The sequence below is a fragment of the Poecilia mexicana genome, unplaced genomic scaffold (genome assembly GCF_051168715.1).
Source record: "Poecilia mexicana isolate PSO_F unplaced genomic scaffold, ASM5116871v1 scaffold_11, whole genome shotgun sequence".
NCBI lineage: Eukaryota > Metazoa > Chordata > Actinopteri > Cyprinodontiformes > Poeciliidae > Poecilia > Poecilia mexicana.
In genome coordinates, this window is record NW_028263380.1 from 14714043 (window position 1) to 14735940 (window position 21898).

At 40.9% G+C, this 21898-nt stretch overlaps 1 protein-coding gene across 2 annotated transcripts in view; it reads left to right on the plus strand.

Annotated features, from left to right (window-relative positions):
* Positions 1 to 21898, plus strand: part of pard6gb (par-6 family cell polarity regulator gamma b) — a 34564-nt gene that overhangs the window by 5653 nt on the left and 7013 nt on the right. For both annotated transcript variants that reach the window (XM_088010260.1, XM_014981239.2), the window contains exon 2: positions 2294 to 2516. In XM_088010260.1, coding sequence (XP_087866386.1) covers positions 2294 to 2516 — 223 coding nt within the window. The remainder of the gene's footprint in view (positions 1 to 2293; positions 2517 to 21898) is intronic.

The window sequence follows — 21898 nt, forward strand, 5'->3', positions numbered from 1 at the left end:
ACGTCCGTGAGTGCAACCAGGTCAAAGTAGGAACCCTCTTTAGTGTGGAAGTTGGTGTTTGGATCAGTGATGCAAGTAGAACCACAGAAAGGTGCAGAGCTATTTAAAAGTATAGTCTAGATTATTTACGTCTATTTACCTTATTTTCTCTTTCTTTTTTTATTGGTAGACAATCTAGTAAACAAAATGTATTTTAAGCAGAATCGCTCAAAAAGGGTCTAAAGAGCTTCTATGAGCTGAAACTTAAACCTTAAGATAAATGAATTAAAAGAAAATCTGACTTAGAAGATGTTTTAAGAGCTAAATAGATCTGCCAGAAGCGTGAATCATTTTGGGTGGAACTTTATTCCGTGTTTATTTTACTGCATTTTGTGTTTTAATGTGATTCATTCATGTGGTTTATCCAGCTATAAAAAAATGTTCTACGGAAATAGTCGACTGCCGTTTTCAGTGATTAACTCAGGAAAGTGACTTTTGTATTTGTTGTTCATTTTTCCAGCAGATAAAACTTTTTGGCGTCATGAAACAATCGGAGCCATTAGGACTTTAGTGGGACAAATTAAAACAAAGAGAGCCAATCAGAGGGAGGGTGTCCGCCCTTTTCTGTCTCTGTAAACATCTGTCTGTTGTGAAACCTCAGGGAGGCTTTCAGTTTCACGGGGGGTTTCATTTGTTTTACCCTCAGCGACTGGTTGCACCAGTGCGACCTGTTGAGAAATCCAGTCGCATCTGAAACCAAATTTGTGCCACTTCAGAGCCCTAATAGAATATCTAAGTTTGTTTCTTATCTTGAGAGATATTTGTAGTGAAGTGCATTCAGGCTGCGCGATGGTGAGAGAGAGCAGGACTGTAAGAAGATCTAGGTTACAATCCTTGTCAAACGGCGTTTTGACTAAAGTCCAAAGGGTTGGAGTCCCAGTTGACGGCGTTTCGACTAAAGTTCTACAGCTTTTTATTTCTCTTTCTATGTTTTAATTGTTTTTTAAATCTCTTTCTCAAATGCTGTTTTCATTTAATTATGTAAAGCACTTTGAAATGCCTTGCTGCTGAAATGTGCTGTACAAATAAAATTTGATTGGAACAGTAAAGTTGCTCTGTTTTAAGGGATGAAGTTTAGCATTCCTGATGAAGTATTTGTTCAAACATTTGACATTTGAGCTGCAGTAGATGGTAGAAAAAAAAAGTTGTTTAATGGCTCCTTTTTCCTTTAATTTAAAATGAATACGATCCAAAGTTTTCACACTCATTTCCTCTCCTGGTTTATCTTTGGTTGGCTGCTAACACATTCAATGAGGCGGAAACTGAGCTTCACAGGTTGTTTACAAACCATTAAAGAAGCAGAATACATATTGCTGGTAGTTAATTAATCTTAAGTCCTAGCTCAATGCCCTTTACAGAATACTTCTGTTTGCTTTATTATTATTATTTATTTAAATGCAATACATTTAAATATCAGACCAGAGTAATACTGGAGGCCATGCTGAAAGGATTATTTCATTTATTAAACAAAACAAGCTGTACAAACAACTGAGCCTTACGTGGAAAAGTAATTGCCTCTTAAACATAATAAATGGTTCTGCCACCCCTGGGGGCAACTACTGTCATCAAGTTAAAGCGATAACTGTCATTTACAGTGCAGCAGAGGAAAACTGGATGATTTGATACTCGAATAGATTTATGTCTAGACATTGACTAGGCCACTCCAAAACTTTTTTTTTTTCCTTTTAATTTTCCTTTCTTTATCATGAAGTTCTTCAGATTATATTTTTTTTCCCCCAGATTAGACAAATCGGACAGTGATGAGGCCTATTTGTGCTTTAAGAAACGGAACCCAAAAAATGTGGTTATATCATCATAAATAATTTTTTTAATTTGTATCTGCATTTATCAGGTTGAATAAACTGAATAAATATGTTAACCTTCTGGTTTTGAGTCTGTGCTAATCAAAGTTGAGAAGTAGCTTAGCATAAAAGCAGTGGATGTGCAAAAGGAAATTCATTTCTCTTACTATGGCATAATTATTTCTCTCACTTTGCATTTGGTATGTTGAAAAGCAACCTCAATCTGTTTCTTCCCCGAAGGTCAAATGTTTTTTGCTGTCGTGTGTAAAGTAAATGTTTGAAAATATGCACCGGCTGACTGTGTCAAAACTGGTTTTTCAAAGCTCCATTTTTATTTATACATTGTTCAGAAGCTTACTTTTGCCGTGGCTTTTTATTTATCCAAGTGGCATCCTTGTGTTCTACTTTAGGATTAACATCTTTTTTTTTTTTTCTTCCTCCTCTTTCTTTAGTACGGAGCAGAGTTCAGACGGTTCTCCGTAAACCGGGTCAAGCCTGGTAAATTCGAGGAGTTCTACAAGCTCATCCTGCACATTCACCGCCTCGCGAATATAGAGGTGATGATTGGCTACGCCGACACTCACGGGGACTTCCTGCCGATCAATAACGACGAGAACTTCTCCAAGGCAGTCGACTCGGCTCATCCCCTGCTCAGGGTATTCGTACAAAGACGAGGTGAGTGTACAGAAACAAGTTGTCTCAAAAGTTGTTGGGTAGAATCAAACATTTCTGTTTTAAACATCCTAAAACATCTATATTTATTAGCTGCTTCCTCCATTGCAATCACTTTGGCAACTAGAGGGGGGGTGGGGAATATATACATTTCCTCATCCAATTAAATTTGCCCTGAGGCCCGTTCTGTTTACTTCATGCAAGACTTTCTGTTTGTGTTCTTTGTGTCCCCTGCGCTCTTGTACACCGGATCAGACTTGGTCTGTGTCTGTCTGCCCAGCTAAGCCCTGTGCTTTATCCAGAGGAAGGCCTTGCAGGCAGATGAACACAGACACAAGCGCAGGGAGAGAGAGAGAGAGAGAGAGAAAGAGAGGGAGAGAGAGATCGGTGCCTCGGCAGCCCCATAGAAATCAGGTCATTGAGCAGAGCTGGCATACCAGACATTACTGAGAGACAAAAGATCTGCATGAAAAGGGAGGCTCCTGAAGGAGCTCCCTGCGTTCGTGAGCTCCTGTGTGTGCCTGCATGCGAGCGCGTATTTGTTCAATACCCAAACCCGCGGCGTGCTGAATGGGAACCAGCTCCTCTCTCCGTCTCCGTTCTGTCATTGATCCCCGAGTTTGGAGAGGGTTTTGACAGCTTGCCAGAGAGCTGGCTAGGATGCAAATGAATCCATCAACATTCGCATCTATTCGTACTCTCGATCCTTCTAGGAATGTTGCTCGCCGTGTTGGGTAATGTGTGGACACGCTAGAGTATAGTTTTAATTACATTTGGCTAAAGTTCAAAAGCCGTGCAGCAGTTTTGTGAACAGTAATGATGTGGATTTCCATCTGAGAATAGGTTTCAGAAACCAAAGAGGCCCAAATCAGCCTGAAAACTAAGATGACCAAAGCTGACTAAACTCACTTTTGTTGGTGTTAAATGATGCAAAGGATGTTTAATCCGATGATGGTTTTTATTGTGAATAATTTGTGGAAATGCTTGACGAAATTTTGGCTCTGAATGGCGACTGCCAAGCCAGAAGCTCAGATGTACAATCCGTCTCATGTGATCGGTGAACGCAACATACCCAAGAGTTGGCTGATCATACCGATCGACACTCCTCTTCAAAATGGAAGTTGTTGATGTATCAAAGAGGTGTGAAAGGCTTAAGTTGGTGCTCGTCATTTTGGCTGCATTAACCGTTTCTTATTTTGTAGTCGTGGTTGTTTCAGTTACGGTTTTATTTGGGTATGAAAACGACAATTTTCCTCCCCTGGTGGAGGTTTCCTCTAGCCGCCGAAGTGGCAGATTGACTCGGAGTAGACTTGAGCAAATGGCTGGAAGAGTGAAAATGTTACAGAAAAGTTTCTCTTGTTGTCTATTTTTGAGCTCCGTTTGTTGTGTTGTGTTTTAAAAATTGCTTGCAGATTGTTGGGAAGCCTTGGATGTCCGATAAGGAGTTACATTCTGTAGGGAACGCACACAGAAACAGTCAGAGGTTGGAATCATGTGGTTTTTGCTTTGATCGAGTCAGATGAGATGTAGGTGGGTCGCACATGCCTCCCTCTGTTTTCCTGTGCTCATTAAATGTGTCAAGACTAACAGTTACCACCGTTTGGGTCCACAAACACGTCTGCATTGAGATGGTTTCATCTTGAGTTTTATAAAATCAAATAAAGATTGGGAATGTGTTCTTTAATCGAGATAGTCCTGCAATTTTCTGTTGGACCGTCTCTCCAGCTCAAACCTTTGGCTATGTTGTATATCAGACCTTGGAATGAGTAGCTGGAACGGGTCGAAATCAGAATCAACAGGTCAGATGTCAAATATGCCGTTCAGATCTTAATCGTTTATCTCTAATCTTTTTACAGCAATTCCTATTTACTCGCACTCTGCTGCCTCTCAATGTGAATAACCGCTCATGGCAGAAAGTTTAACATAATATTTTAAATGCTGCAAATCTTAGCTCTTACAGAGAAATTAGAATTTGCAAAAATCGGTCAGAGTTTTATTGGCTACAAATCTCAGCTTGGTGCATCTTGGTTAACACAAATCATTATGGTTGTACTTTTATAGATGTATTTTAAACATGCATTTAGATTTTTTTTTTTATCCATACGCACTTATGGTTTTTATTCTTACTCTCGATATAATCTGATATTCAAAGGTAAGGTAATTTTTTTTTTTTTTTTTTAACATGGCACATTTTCTGTAACAAAGCAGTTCAAAGTGCTTTACATAAATTAGAAGAAAATACAAACAAAACTAAAAGAAAAACAAAAGGGTAAAAGTATAAAACTACGTATTGGTTCCCCATGTTTAATAATAAGTAATCCATAATCTATAAACTAGTTGGGGTTTCTCTGGACTCTTGTTCTGATAAAGCTAAATGTTTTATGTGTCATTAAAACATTTTATGTGTCATATTTATCTTTAGCTAAAGCTAAAGATAAATATAAAGCTCCATAAGCATTTACTGGAAAGGAGTGATGGTCCCTTTTAAGGAAAAAGAAGAGGTGACCTGGGAGTGGAGCAGAAAACGGCAAGACGTTCTGGTTGAAGATGACACGCTGGCCATGTCAGCCTCAGCGCTTCATCAGAATGTGCCGCTGAGGCAGTCTGACCGTCCTGCGTATCTGCAGCCTTTTGTTAGCAGCCGGACAAAGAGGTGAATGTGTGGCTGTGCGAGTACCTCATTCCTCAGAGCAGATACCCTGCACCCATTGTGATGCTGGCATGAGAAAGTGAGCATGATAATGACTGTGTCAGACAGTACCACCCTGTGAGTGCAGGTCATCAGTGGTGTCACCGTGTGTCTTCTGTGACCGGGGTCAGCAGACCACCCCGTGTGAAAACGCACATCACCACTGAGACTCGGACGGTAAAAAAATAAATATTTATTGGGAATCACTAGTGTTTTAAAAAGAAAACACCCCTTGAAGGTGTCCACCCCATGTTTTACTTGATTTATTACGCTGGGAAACTAGATTATCGTCTCGGATTAGGCTATAAATTGAGTTTCAAAGACTTTACTGATGAGACATGAAAAGAAAACTAATAGCTCACTTCTAAAAGCTATTCGATGTGAATTGACCTGTAACTCGGTGAGAGACGGCCTCCTCCTCCCTCAGATCAGATAACTTTGTGCATCCTTTCCCACTCCGCCTGCATTAACAATGGCTATGACGGCATGCGCTGGTCTCTTTCATCTACCTGACACTCCCTCGCAGGCCCAGATTTCCTTTTGTTTGCGAAGCATCTGCAGCACGTGCCACGGTTTTGTTGGGACGTAGTGATAATCCTGCTCCTGATGCATGCTGCTCTCCCTGTGGGGTCCGAATCTTAACTGATGACCTTTACGCAGACAAAGCAGGTTAGAAATGTGTGGCGTATTCCTGGGAGCCTCGTAGAGTCTGTGGATAATCGCCACTTATCTCCTCTGAGGGTGAAGAGATGGAAGGAAGATTGATTGGGTGTTTTCAGGTGAGGTCTCTCTGATGGTTGAGGAACCCTAAGAGGGTTTTTTTTGGGTGGGAGTTTTGTGGTTTCTACCACTAATAAGACCTAAAAACCAACGACTATCATGGATGGATCATCTAACAAATAGAACCAAGAACTCGCTTCCTTTGTTTTGATTAATGGAGGCATAAATAAGCTGGGTTTTAAAAAAAGAAAAAAAAAAAGATAAGAGTTTTCTAAAGAGCAACACACTTCTGCCCCACCTGTTGCTGCGTGTCATCTCATAAAATATTATGCTTTCTGAAGGAACATTTTGTATATTGAATACTGAACACGAATGATCTCCTAACAGCTTAAAGTTCACTTATCTTATCAAAGTAGATGTTGGGTCATTTTGTTCTGTTGTATGCTTTGTATTTATAATCTTCTTACCAGGAGGAGTGACTGTACAATAAGTAGGGGTGGACGATGTAGCCAGAAAAAAAATTATATCTTGATATATTTTTGAATTGCCTCTAAAGATATCACAGACAATATCCCGCATTTTCTGCTTTTTCATTTTTCTTTCTTGTTAGGCAAATTGTAAGACGCCTATCACTCATAGATGCTAAAGGATGCTTCAGAAATTACTGAAGCTAAAGGTTGCTTTAAAGTCGAAATACGACATGACTAGCTTTTTGATTTGTTGTACTCTTCAGTCTTTTAAGGTGAGGGAGTTCTGATTGCAACTTTCCAAACTTAATTCTATGATGATTTGGTAAAAACCCCTCGTTCAAATACTTGCACCAGTCACGAAACGGCAAGGCTGCGGCCTGCGTTTCGTGAGGGGAAAGTTCAGCTGTTTTTCCAGACGCTACAAGCAGACTGCATGTAGACTAAACTTTTTTTTTTTTTTTTTTTTTAACAAAGAGCAGAGACCCCCGTTTGCGGAAAAGGCTAAGAGTTTAAATAAACAGAGTTATTCAGCTGATCCGAGGTCGTCTCTATTTGGCTTCGTATGCAGCGTGCCAATATTTACGGCTCCAACAACCCACGGATGCCGACATCAGCCAAGCTAAAGAGAGACGTGCAAATGTAGCACAAGTTTAAAAAACAAAACCCTGAGATCTGCAGACAGATGTCGTTCTGCATGTTGGACCTCCTGGTTTCCTGAAGATCAAAGGAACTGTTGCTTCTCTGACCCGACGCTGGCCTCCTTTGCCGTTTCCCCTTTTGCATTAGAAACGTGTTAACAGAGACCCAGGCTGCTGTGGTGTCATTTCCACTAGTACTGGGTTCGGTTTAAAGGAAGCAATGCAGGAAAACTACGACAGCCTGATGAAATGGCTTGAAAGAAAACTTCACAGATTGTTTTTTTTTTTTTTTTTTTTGGTGCAGCATGATGTTAGTCATCGCTTTAAGGAGTTGCCTCTGTGCGTTGTGCAATGTTGACAATCTGTCCTGTCTTCATTTTTTTACCCAACTGACTTGGGTACTATGGAAATGCTAACGTGTAACTAACCAATTGTCGTTTTGCCAAGCGTGTTCCCTTTCCTCATACCTGCACATCCATTTTGTTCCTACGAAGCTTATTGTCTTGTTGTTTAGCCTCGGTAATCTTTTGTTGTGCCCGTGCTTCATGTACACAGGTGCTTCTGTTGACCTCCAGCTGTGCAGGGAAGCTCCCGCTATAATAAGATGCCAATAAAAACAAAACGGGGTGGGGGGGAATGCTTCTTAGGAAGCACATTTATTTACCTCGTCATTACTTGTTTTTAATTTCTTTTCCTGGACAAAGCTTTGAAAGTGCAATTCTCTCCAAGAAGCCCATCTGGGTGATCATCTTGGTATGCGTTCTGGGGTTTTCTCTTGTACGTAGCTGCTCAGACTGGTCGTCATCCTTCTCGTAAGAGACCTCGGGCCTGACTCACCGATTAAGGACAAGTAGAGGGGGGGGAACGGAGGCAGACAGTGGGGAGTCTGCCTGACTGTGAAATGCAGACAGAAAGTGGGGAGAAGAGGAAGCGAGGATACACTGAACATATTATTACTGCTTTTTTTTTTTTTCTTCCTCTCGGGAACAGAAAGGGGGGAAAAATAATAGAGTGAAATTTGGGAATATGCTTATAAAGTTTAAGCAGGTTATTAAGTATCGGCCACTAATAAAAATGTGCCCCTTCCGATTCCAAAAGACAGCCGTCACGCAACGTTAATCCTTTCAGATTACATAATTGTCTGTGTGGTCGGGCCTCTCAATAAAAACCTGTGTGGCCTTTTCTCCGGGTGTCTTTCTACATTAAGCGTCGTAGTTCAAGTGTGATGGAAATGCGCGATCCCTGCCAGGAGCCGGACGCAGCAGCAGCAGCAGCCATGTCTGGTGTGGAGAGGCCTCTCTTTGTGCCTCTGACTGCAGCAGCACAGGAAAGCAGATTGAGCGACGCCGTAAATCACAGCAGCCGACACGAAAAAGCCATGAAGGCACAAACCCCGGTCAAGTGCCAAGCATGCAGCTTTTGTCTGAGATGTCTTCACTGGGTTTCTGGAGCTGTTTTCAGACGCGCATGTCGATATGCAGCCGACACACGGAGTAGCAATGCTCGTCTTTGTTCCTTTGGCCTCTGTTGCAGGGTGTGGGGGTGAATTGGCAGTTTAATTAAACTCTTGTTGCGTTGTCAGAAGTATATTGGAGTTTATGTTTCCTAAGTCCCGGCTTTCATTTTGGTTTACGACCCCTCTTTGAACCGCTCCTCCACCCGCCCCTCCTGCTCTCCCACAGTGAACTTTCCAGACATCATGGGAAAGGAGTGTCTGTCAGGAACCCCTCCTACAGTTTTAATGAGTATTTTATAGAATTATCTCCCTTTTCAGCCTTAAGCTCAACATTATCCACTTTTTTTGTGTTGGAATGGTCAAGTAAAATCTTGCGTTTAAGGATAAAGGAACTGGTCAGAGTTCAAGGGTCAAATTCTGATCCGTGGTTTCTGTACAGCTTCTAACTGATTTTGATCTCTTTGAGATCTGTTATATGAGATGTATATAACTTTAGCTGCAAACATTTTAAAGCATAGACAAAATAATTATGGATACCTTATAGTTGGGATTAGCCAGGTTAGGATATCTATAATTACTAGCTAAATTATTAAATATACTTTGTGTGTATTCTCTAAAAAGTCTGCCAACATTTCCCAAACCTGAATCCTCCAAAACCTCAAAAGCATAAGACTCTTTGTCCACCCTTTCCGTGTCCTGCTGAAAATATCGCTCTCTCTTGCGGCCCTAGTAAACTGCAGACATGTCTCTTTATGTAAAAAGTAAAAATAATTTTATCTTCTTGCATATCAATACTTCCTCTTATTTTATTCTTCAAAAACCTCACTGACCCAGAAAATGGTTCATTTTGAATCTTTTTTTTTTTTTCACTCTGCAGTGGTGGCCGCACCGAAGAGTGTTGCTGTTTGTGCAGCCTGGTAGCACGAGAGCATGGTGTGTTTTCTATGCCGACAAATATATCCTGATATGGCTATTTCCTGAAACCCTGAAGCATTTCATTCATGTTAAGTAAGACCTCTATAAACTCCTGTCTCTGACTTACAGATGTGATTGTGTCTTTGTTTTGTTTTTTTTGTTGTTGTGTTGAGTGTCAGAGATCTCAGTGGTCAAGTTAAAATCGACCCGGTCTTTCCGGAGCAAACAACATCCTAAACCACCACCACCACCACTGCAGCCACTCCTTGAGCCTTTTACAGAGGAAAAAACCAGATTGAAATGTTTGTCTTCCTCTCTTGCTTTTATGGCTTAAAAGGAAATTAAGGATATGTGACATGGTTATCTGATTTATAGACTAACTGACCGAAGCACACGTTTCTTTTGACATCGCTCTAACAGCTGTTGAAGTTATTAATAGGAAGGATTTCTTTTTTCCAGAAAATTAAATTTTTATTCTCTATTCTTTCTTGTTTATGGGTATCTGGCTTCCTTGCTGGATTATCTTCTTCTTTTTTTTTTTTTTTTACTTTTAATACAGCTCTAATACCATAAAAATAAGTCCAAAAACATCATATTAAGAAGCTGATCTGTCTTTATATATATATATATATATATATATATATATATATATATATATATATATATATATATATATAATAGTGAAAATCTAGAACCCTGACTGATGTGTAAAAACAAACATCCATCCATCCATCCATCCATTTTCCTTCACCCTTGTCCCTCAGTGGGGTCGGGAGGGGTGCTGGTGCCTATCTCCAGCTCACGTTCCGGGCGAGATAAAAACAAACAAAATAATTTAATTTAAAAAAATCCTAATATTCCCAAAGTTCCCAGATGTTACCATTTTAATACACTCAAAGTGAGGCATTAATACCGTTTTAAATGAAGCACGTCCTCATGTTTTTGGATCACGCTGTTTTTGAATACCTTGTATTTGAGGTTTCAGCAAACAACTTTTTTTTTAATGAATAAATTGTTACTCATAAATGACAAACGGTAATTTCCAGGACAGAGACACTGAGATGGACTGGATATGGGAAAACCGAGAAAAAATTCCCCGGCTACATTTTTTTTTTTTTTTTTTTTTTTTTTGGCAGAGGCATGAGAAAAGCGGGGAAAAGGGGCGAACGTTTAGGGTTAGGGAGAGTGGGGGAGTTAGCATGCCGGGTGGGCGTTTAGTGGGTTTTCGAGGGCGGAGTCGCTGGTTTGTGCAGAGACGGCTCGCTGTGAGACTGCTCACTGCAGTTCCTCCTTAATTACAGCCTTGCTGGATGACAAGACAAGGCCAGGCATGCTCTGTATGTGTGCGCAACAGTAGAAAACTCGCACTAATCCCCGTTTTAAAAAAGAGTTACCAGCACAAGTGTACGCTTGAGCGAAAGATTAGTTTCCTCTGATGAAATCCCAGCTCACCTAATTCTAATCAAAACGTGCAAATTGGCTTTAAACGTGTGCAAGTGGGGGATTGCTGCGGTTATCTGACGATCCGGCGTAGTTTCCTGTTCGTTTTCGACGGCGTCCCACGAGGGTTGTCTTGCTCCAGATGAAGTAAACTTCCAAGCATTTCTCATTTATTTTACGTACTTCAAATAGACAACTTTTCTTTTGAGGTTGTACAAAAATCTCTTTAATCCCCCGAGGAATTCGTCTACATCCACTTAGTCTGGCTTAGGAGAGACATCACGCAGCTTTTGTGCGTCGGAGTTCAGCGAGCACAACATGAACCTCGGGCCTTTTGTAAAGAGTTATTTTCAGAGTCCATAATTACAAAGGAGGGACCGACTCCGCTCCTCGACGCTCACCGCAGGCGAGCTCGGCTTCAGAGCCGCCCGGCTCATGACGAGAGGCGCACAGCTGGTAGCGAAGGAAACATCGAGGCTGTAAACAAGACAATTTCTTCATATTGTCGCCTAGGTATTTGGAAAAATTGTGAGTTTTATTAAGAGGACACTTTCCTCTTTGTATCCTTACAGCAGGAATGTGGCATAAATACGGGACGGATGCACACAAGTATGACCCGGCTTGTGCAAACCAGTATATCTGGAGAAAGGTTGCGTGTATGCCTATCAGTTTCTTTATCTCTCTTTTATATTCACTTAATGATATTTGGCTTGTCAAGCCTTGTTTAGCCAGTCAGAAGTGTTTTAAAAAAAAGATAACATTTTTTGCGACGGTACAGTTGATTTATTTAACGTTGTTGTTGTTTTTTGACTAGAAATAGTGAGCGAGTCTGTCCTGCCAAGAGGGTGGTGACCGTTTCTTCAGGGTTGTTTACCTTTCCGGCATCCCTGGTGAAATGGGAACTAATTTGCTGTTGAGGAAAAAATGGTGGATAAAGTAGATTTAAAAAAAAAAACATTGCCAGGGTGTAGCTGAACTTAAAACGGCACGTGGGCACAAAATCTAAATATAAGCTCAAGAGGTACATTTCTTAAACGAAAAAAAAAAAGGTTTATTTCCTTTCCTCTTGTATTTATGACCATTTAGTTTAAGTCATTTTACTACTTAAAGATAAACTCACTTCCTTGTCTACGATGTTGGACGTGTATCGACACGCTTCTTAGATGTCCTAAACTTTTATCTTGTTTTTGTTTTTTTGGTTGTTTTTGTCTTTTCTTTTTAAGATTACCGGCTTCAGACTGCAATCTTATCTGCCGAAACGGTACAGTGGATGATTCTCGAGTCTTTCCTTTTTGCTTCAGAGTTTCCTGACGCGTCCGACTTTCTTCTGATTTCAAGTTGATTTTTTTTTTTTTTGAAGGAAATTTTATCAAGAATTTTACTGGGGTAAAGAAGATGTGACCCGGGGCACTCATCTCTGTAAAAATGGCTCCGTCAACACCTATGAAGCTGCTGCTTCTAAACATAAGGCGCTCAGGGGACCCGCTGAGTCACAGAATGTATCCAGAGGGGGTGTTCAGGTGATCTTCAGAAAGCAAATTAAATTTCAAAATGTTTAATACATAAAGCAGTTAAAGTGGTACCATCTGTTTTAACCTAAGTAGATGAGAGCAGGTTTCAGGTGTTGAGGTTGACCAAAGTTTTTATCCGTTACTGTAAGAAAAGGGCTAAAACTTTCCTTCATACCGTTGCTGCAAGTGACTGGAATTTCTTCCAGCTCGATAAAGATTAATAATTTGATTCGCCAAATCTCATGTTCTCATTTTACTGCTTACTGAAGAATATATCTTAAGAAGCTGGTCCAAGATAGTAGTTTGTAGTTGATCACGTTAAATTGTAGCCCGACGTACAATTCTCTTTAACGCTTCATACTTTAAATTGCATGGATCATTCAGCCACTTATTGCTGTTAGGTTATCTGCTTCTGAAGTGACTCGGATGCCTGACAAAAGCAGACAGCCACACCGTGAGAAGAAGCTGCCCCCCTGTCACACACACGCACACGCACACACCCTTTTCCAAACAGCCAGGCCACGAGTTGGCGGTTGAATCAGGCCAACTCAGCAGTTCAGGATGGGAGAGGAAGGAAAAGAATGGAGGAGGGGAGGAATGAGCCCTGACTCTTGTCCTGATATGAATTGCGGCCTGAAACAATGGACACTGACAGCTCATGTGGAAACACTCCCACAGACACTTTTTGTTGACATGGTGTGTGTGTGTTTGCAAAAGAGTGAGAGAGAGAGAGAGAGAGAGAGAGAGACGGAAGACGAAGTTCTCTCCAAAGACCAGCAGAAGTCGTCCACAAATGGAGTCGGTAGAGCAAAGAAGGAGCAAGGAAGAAACCAGGATGTGTCATCGTGCACAGGAAGCGTTGGGTTACGCTGTGTTGGTATCTAACAGACGGGGGGGGGGTCGGATGTTTCAGGTGCTGGGCGAAAAGGGCGAGTGATCTGTCCAAGCTTGCAAAAGATTTCGCCCAAGTAAACACTAGACAGCTGTGGTGTGCTCACGCCGGAGTGTCTGGAAAGGCTTTTCATTGTTTGTCGATTTGAGACTGCAGCTCCACGGGTCTTTACATAGATTCCTAAAAGAAACATTTAATGGTACTAAACTGCAAAGTGTATTCCTTTTTTTTTTTTAATAACTTGACATTTCTTCATCGTTTAACCAATTCTACATTTTTGCTCCAGATACAACTAATTCACTTCCATGCAGACGACACCGTGTTCTCTTGTATGTATCCTTTCTAGCATATCAGTAAAATTAAATGCAAAAAATGCCAAGTTGTAGTGAGGGGAAAAAAACTGTACAAACTCTCATTTTCCTTGTCCGCGTATATCATACAAAGCAAAAGTAAATGTCTAGAAAGCTGCTGTAATATGTCAGGTTTGCTCAAATCCAGTCTTTTTGTTCACTTTAATCGAGGTTTGGAAACTTTGTCCAAGTCAAGTGTGATTTCCATTTGGAATAAAACTAAAACGTATCTTTTTCAAAGTATGAAAAGGGAACTATAACTGGATAGTACCTAGAGATGGACTAAATGTAAAATTTCAGAGCTGAGGATTTTGGAGAGCATGAATACATGTGTAGCCTTGGATTTGATTGATGAAATCAGGATGAAAATGATCCCTATTTGTTTCTGAGGTTATATTTTCTTTGGCTGCTTTCGGATCGAGTTGTAATGCGACTGGTTGTTGCTTCTTTTTTTTTTTTTTTTTTTTTTCTGCCCCTGATGTGAGTGAGAAATCCAACAAGGAATTGCTTTTCTTGGGAATACGATGTTTAGATCCTCTCGGCAAGATGTCCTCAGTGACCGCTTTCTCGCTCTTTCTCAAAAACCCCTAAGTTCAACACAAACAAAATTTGATCCACACATAAGTCGGTTTGATGTTTTGGCTGAAAACATTTTTCTTTTTCTATCTCTTCTAAGCCACATCGGTGTTTATTACACGTCTGGCTCGTTTCCTTGCTTGTCTCTCTATATGTTGCATCCTCCAGCATGTCATGGCCTGGACTATGTAGGAGGGTGTGTGAGGCAGACAGGCGACATAATCCAGCTAGTCTGCTTGTTGTCTGTTACCTGCAGCTGATAAGATTAGAAAGTGATTTGAGTTGAGCAATGTCAAAGGGTTAGGAAGCAGAAGGTTGTAAAGAGCTTTAGAGGTCTCCAGGAGTTCAGTGCAAGAGAACCGCCAAGACTAGACTAAGCGATATTTTGAAAGCCTTGTTTTAATTTGACCCATGCTTGGATTTTGTGGTGCAGAGCTGACTAAATTTAGTGTGTGAAGGAAGAGTTCACATGCACACGTGCACATGAGGGGGAGAGTAAAAAAAAATGGTGGTAGCAAACATAATGACCTAATTAGAAGATTTAATTGTGACCCATGAGTATGTCTTTTGACAGTAACGACTAATAAATATCAACCCATTATGTGAAATCAGTAGTTTTGTTGCAAAAAATGGGTGAAAATAAGACGGGAATAGAAAACGAACCTACAGAAATTTTTTTTAATGTCAAAACGATTGTCATCGACTCCCAGCAACATTCCTCCTGTTGATTTTTTTTTTTTTTCTGTTTCTTTATTGCTTTTCTCATTTAGCCACTATTGTAAAGTTGCTATATTTGCCCGAGATCAGATTTTAGATAATGCCACGTCACCAACTGGCAATTACTGGATCAGTTGGTAAGGATGTGTACAAAAAGCTTCAAGTATTTCTCCCAAGATGCCTTTTTTTTGCCTTCTTATGATTCTTCTCTCACTATTTATAGTTTATAGACTTTGGTCAACCTTGATTGTGGTTTGAGTTACAGCCGTTTTTAAAATCTTGGGTATATTTAACCGTAGTCCTGGAACAGGCTTAGGTGACCAGCTGGTTTTCTTGTAGCCACTTCCTGATTTGTGGCGATCAACATTCTGCATGTTGTGGAAAGGGGATGATCAAGAAAATATGGGTTCATCAGAATTGGTGTTATGTCAGATATGTCATTCAGTGTTTCCCTAAAACCTTGCAGCCCCCAATTGCCAATATGAGTTCAGATAATTTATAGAGCAAATGTACTGAGCTGTCTGAATACATTTCCAATCTGCTAAATGATATTCAAATACCCAGCAAGATGACATTTGGAAAATCAATAAAATGAAATGCATTTTTCCGCAACCATAAGTAATTACGTAAAATCAATGTTTAAAAAAAAAAAGTAACTTGTTTTTGCTCAACTTTGAAGTTCAGGATGTTTTCAATCTTTAATTTAAAACCAGTTATTTGCTTTTGTTGAACATATATGTTTATATTATTGGAGTACGGGGTCCGGAATAATCAGGCCAAAGCTTTGCTCACCAAAACAAAAACTCATCGAGTTGATTTGAAATTTGAGCCAATTTGAATCCAAACTGGAAATACTTTGGTGCTCATTGAAGTCATAATGTTTGGTTCCACACTTAAGATTTGCTCCAGTAATGTTAATTATAGTCATTGCTCAATTGTTCACATAAGAAAATATGTCATAAAAATATCTTTCAAACTACAGTAGGGCTATTGTTTTTGCGTATGGCATGTAATGGTGTCCATAATGCTGCTCTAAATGTTATAATTGTCTCTCTGCTTGACTTGGATTTCATTAGGTCTCCGTTTTTAATCCCGTGCTTTTTCGTTAATCCGGGTTCGGACAGTAAAAGCGGAGTCAAATGCGCGGCCTCCACATTTCAGGATGTTCCCATGTTCGTGTGCCAGATTCAGAGTCAAAACTATGTTGCTTCAAGTCTCGGCGGTTGAGCAAAATTTATAGTGGAGAATATTGCAGCTTGTCCAGCCCTCCGCTGCAACCACTGCATTCTTTTCTCTGTTTATTAAAGTTGTTTCCATCTATTTAAATATCATAAGTTCAGCGTTTTTTTTTTTTTTTTTTTTTTTTTTTTTTTACGTTATTCCAGAAGAAGCTTTTGTGAATGAATGCTTGTCTCGTTCTCTTCCTCATTGCCGATGTCGAAGCAAGTGAACTGTGCCCAGACGGGACTGTGAGGACGATGTTTTTCTTGTTTATCCGTTCTGAAGAACGTCCAGTTGAGAGCAAATCCTCTAAACCCGCGATTCATTAAACATCTGAGGAGGTGAATCAGTGGTTGAATGTAGGAGTTTGATCTGAGGGATTGTTTCTACTCTGGATATCTAAACCTTCACGTCTTATGAATGTCAACAAAAAAGCTTCCCTGGTGTCTGTTTAAAGTTCAGGGAGTGTTGGTAATCACGCTGTTATCCAAACTGTTTGTATCTCCAGCATGTACTCCCTTTTTAGTCACTAGCATAGAAGCAAAGCAACTTATTCCATATGCTTTCTTTTAAAATCCATCTACTCGGATCCTCCTTTTACCTGTAAAAAAAAAAAAAAAGAATTACAAAAGTATTCACAACACTTTGAACTTCTCCACATTCTGATGTCACAACCATGAACTTCATTATGTTTGGGATTTCACTTTAAGTGTGAAGTGGAAACGTTGAGGCTCAGAATAAAATTCAGAGCAATCGATTGACCTTAGAAGTGATCAAATTGGTAAACAACATTTACCGCAATTTTAAGTGTCGCTTCAGTGCAAAGTGTTTCCAGAATCTGGATTCAGTTTAGCGTCTAGTGGCAGCAGCCATTTTTCGGTCGCTTGAGCAGCCAGCAGTGCCGTCGGCCTCGGTACCTGTTGACCAGATGGAAGTGAATGTGGAGAGCTTAAATTAACGGCATGTGTTTTTTGGGGCTTTTTGTGTGTGTGTGTGTGTGTGTGTGTGTGTGTGTGTGTGTGTGTGTGTGTGTGTGTGTGTGTTTTATTTTTTTGTTAGTTTTCTTCTGGAGGGGGCTGGAAAGGTGCAGATTACCACGAGCGGGCCAGCTGCAACAAAACGTTTGCTAAGAAACCTCAGTTTATGAGTGATAACTCGACCGAGAGCGGATTGCTGCCTTTCTTAGGAATGCGAGACCTGCACGTACCTCGCCGCTTTGATCTTTTCTTCCCATCCCCATCTCTGCTGGATATCGGCCTCTACTCTCTCCAACACACAAATAAAATTAATCTCCTTGTGAGCGCACACGCACACGTTTCCCTTTAAACGCGCTCCTCTTCCCCGCAGATGAGTCCTAAACCTGCGACGCGCTCCGCTCCCCCCCCCCCCCCCCCCAGCACCGCACGGGCTGTTCTGGCAGGCATCGCGCAGCCTCGGCAGCTCTTTGTAACTTGTCCCAGATGTGCGGCTGCGGCCTCTGTGTGCTGCGGCAACTGCTCGTTAAATGAGCGACTGCAGTGAGAGAGTGCATGCAAATCACTATTCAGCTTATACTGCAAATGCACGCAAAGGTTTTACAGCCTTGTTGGGTCTTATCAGGAGTTCAAATGACTGCTGTAGTTTTGTCTTTTTGTTGTTTTCTTTGCTGTTGAGGAAACAGTTTGTGCAAATCACACCTGACCCTGTTTTCTTTTTTTTTTATCTTGCTAAAGTCTGCATGCTAAACAGATTTAGCATAAGCAGGCTATGCTATTGTAGATTTTCCTACTAACTCTGCAGAGTTAGTACAGTGGATTGGAAAATGGTGATGAACCGATAACTGTTTTGTGGCCAATTTCATTGACTTTTGCTCTGTTTTGTTTTAGTTTGTTTTTTTTTGTTTTTTTTTTTTTTTAGATTTAACTTGCAGTAGCATTGCTAAGTAAGAAAAGAGGAAAAACCATCCTAGGATGTTTTATTTTATTTATTCATTTATTTTTTTGCCAATGATCTCAGTTCGACCAAAGCACATGGCTCCGTTTAATGTCCCATTAGAGGTTAGAAATGTCCATATATCTTCATTTGTGTGACTGTGTCAGAAAGGTGACTGTTCCTCACTGTGCCCCCATAAAACTGTCCAACTGTTGTCCTTGTTGCCACTTTCTTGCTGCAGTTCCTAAATTGTGAGCCTTAGAGATGTTACATTACAACCTCCCTCACTGTACATGGAGTAAGATGAACATGACTGGCAAATTTGTAATTGGGTCACTCGCCTCGTATTTCCACCAATTAAGCTCCAGGCAAACACGGCGGAATGTTTACCTCCAATAAAATATTTCCGAATTGATATTTGGATTTTTATTTCACCCCCAAAGTGAGATTTCTCTCCTGTTTACGGATGAATTTGTCTGAAGGCTTTTTGCGAATCTGTGTTTACTCTTTTCTGTAGGGCAGAACGTCAAAGCTGTGCAAAGATGAATGAAACTTGTGGCTTCTCCGTTTAAACTCCAACTTTGTGCACCACTGTGTATTATATTCTGGTATGTTTATCGAGCTCCTCCAAATTTCCACCCAGGCCCTGCCTTAACCTCCCCTGCAAGAATGTGAAATATGTTTGCATGTTTAAAAAAAAAAAAAGTTCTTCATCTGTCTGGACTGCCTTTTTTCTCTCTCTCTCTCTCTCTCTCTCTCTCTCTCTCTCTCTCTCTCTCTCTCTCTCTCTCTCTCTCTCTCTCTCTGTGTTAGGGTGAGCTAAGAGTCTTTGTTGATGTCTTAAAAATCAGTGGTGAGAAATGCTTAAAGGAAAAGTCTCTAGTCCTACTAATACTATGCATATCCGTGTGATTTAACGAAACCACTGAGGATCATTCATGAAAATTAACCATTTCTGATCAATGTCATCTACAAAGTGCTGTAAAGAGTGTTCTGCGTTTGTTTATTTATATTTTTTAACCTTTTACTTCAGCAAGAAAGACGGAGGGGAAATGTTCTGCTTCCAGGGCATTTGGTGAACTGCATTGTGTTGCGCTTATCTCCTTTTGTCCAGCAAGGATGCGCCGTGTCATGTGAGGTTTCATCCTTTTGTGCTTTATAGGTTTGAGAGAAGGGGGTTGGGGGGGGGAACTTCCAGCTGCGTGTGTGCATTTCTCACTGTGAGGCCCACGATAAAGCCCACTGTCACAGCATCCAGTGACCTAATGCTAAAGGCAGCAGCGTCCTGCACTGTTCTTTCTGCGCTTCGTCTCAGATCGTGGCCTCTGCTGTCACTGAGCACTCCGTCACGCCTGGACGAAGACAGCGTTGAGGCGGGGATGGGGGGGGGGGGGGGAGCTGGTGGAAGGTTGTCGGGGTGCAGGAATGTCACATGCATAGATGGACTGTAGCCGAGTGTGCTTTCGGACACAGCTGCAGACTACAAGGTATATATGCTTGTTCTTTTTGCTACTGAGGAAATTACTTCAGCGCTGTCCAGTGGAATCATTGTTTTCAAACTATGAAATAAGTTTTATGGCTTGGGAAGCGCCGTGATGTTGAACCGCGCCGGTGTCGACACGTTCTGTAAAGCCGTCTCTCGGTCCAGAGTCGGGGTCAGAGGTCGTCTTATGCAGTTATTGGCAGGACAGTATATTTCTAAAAACAAAAGCCTTCATACTCGAAGAAACCCGACGATCATGAGCAACAGAAACGAGATACGAATGACACAACCTGATGATATTCCTCCCAGGCAGCACATGTTTTGCTAAAGGTAGCAAGTTTGGGTGTTTTTTGCAAGATGAGGAGTTGAATAAATGTTTTTCTTAATAATAGTTTTAGCTCTTCTCGTGCGTTGAAGCTGGAGCGCCGCGTGAAGTAGTCTGAAAGGAACGGCTGTTTTTCAGAGATTCTCTTTGGGGCTTTCTAATCTCTAGGTCATATCGCAAAGTAAAAATATCACAAATGCCAAGGACTGAATCTTTGTGCAGAGTGCTGACATGGGTCGGTTTCAAGGTAAACGTTCTGAAAGTCGGTTTCAAGACTTTTGAACAACTCGGTTTCTGCAGGTTAAAATCTTTCTAATAAATTTGGGCCAGTATGATTGATATTTAACATTATTTGTGCTATGGCCATTAACCAATATTTACAGATATTCTATGTATATTTCCTCACATTTTCAAGACTGAGAAATAAAGACCACACATTGCTTCTCTGTTTCATTTAAAACCCCCACAATCTGCATCGTTGTCACTATGCCATACCCAAACAAATAAAACTTCATATTTAAAGGGGGAAAAGCTCTGTTTTACTTCTTCGTGTTGGATTGTAGATTAGTTTATTGCAAAAGTACAACACCCTAAAGCACGATTTCTGTTGTGAACGATTAGCAATAATAATATTGGGACGAGAGGCGACGCCACACTGTGCGACAAGAGAGCAGACACTGTTGCACAGCTCTGCGGTTGAACTGGATTTCAATAATATTTCAAAACATAAAGCATGAGTACAAAGTTAACATTTGAGATCAGGCTGCAGACCGTAGTTCTGATTTAAAAACATCAATTTTCTGTGCTTTCTGACTCGCTTGTTAAAATCCAGACCTACAAAATAAAAAATTGCTGTCATTTTCATTTTGAACATCTTCCACCATTGTTGTTTTTAGCAAGACGTGTTGGCACTTGCTTTTCCTGACCAAACTATTCAGTGAAGCGTAAAATCACCATCGGCCAGTTTCTTTCTTCATTTCTTTCTTTTCCAGAATATATGTTAATGTTCTGTTTTAGCCATCAGTCTATTGTTATCAGTGCTAAAAGATACTTTCTTAATTTTTTCCCTTTCTGTTTATTATTCTGACAAATGTGCTGACGCACTTCAACATACTGCGCTAACGCTGCTTACTGCACTGCATGAATTAAACATTGACAAATTGCTCTTGTTCCTGCGGGCAGTTTGGCTCCTCCTGTCTTTGTTAGCACAGGTACAACAAGTATAGTGTGTGCAAGTTTTCACAAAGCCCTGTCTGAAATATCACACCCAAATCTGGCCTCAAACGCTGCTTTTAAACGTCCGCAGTCTGGATTTCTGAATGACGATGATTATGGGGCTTCTGCAGGTTTTTCTGCGTGCCATTAAAAAAAACAACAAAAAGTTCCCGTGTTTGTGTCCAATACGTTTTTAGCATTAATGCTTCATCCGTTTCCCTTCATTACGCCAGCAACACATAAAACCATACCGACTCTAGAAAGGACTTGAAGTACTGACTCAGCTGTAGTTGGTTTCTGGTGCTGTGTTTTCAGCCGCGGTGAGGATTTGCCAGGAACAAGCGTGTTGAGGCATCCTAATGGCTGATCATAAAACTCTTAGATTCTCAGCTTTTATTGGGGGATTCTGGAAAAGTTGCAGAACATTAAAACAGTTTTCACCGCTTTGCTTAACTAGAGGTGGGCCTCGGTGGAACAAAGCCCAGCTTTCCTCTCTTCCCTGTACTGTTTTACTTTAGAGGGCTAAAAACAGCGTGGGGCTTTTAATGGGATCTGAAAACCCCGACCGAATTCAGTTTACTAGAAGATTCCCATCGAGCGGATTCTGGCCACTACGGGATTTGGATCATTAAAAAACCTGTGAAACACTTTAAGGATAATTCAGTGACAGGATCATGTTACCCCTCGCAGAGGTCAGAGGACCTCACGCCTGTCTTGGAGGAGTACTGCAGACCTTCAAGCTGTTCAGTGATATCTCCAGCTGCATTCCTTTAGTGTCAGCCACGAGAGGTAGAAGTCGACCAGGAGCCGTCTTTTCACCTCTGACCCTTCCTCCGACTGCTCTGCGGGTTGGTCA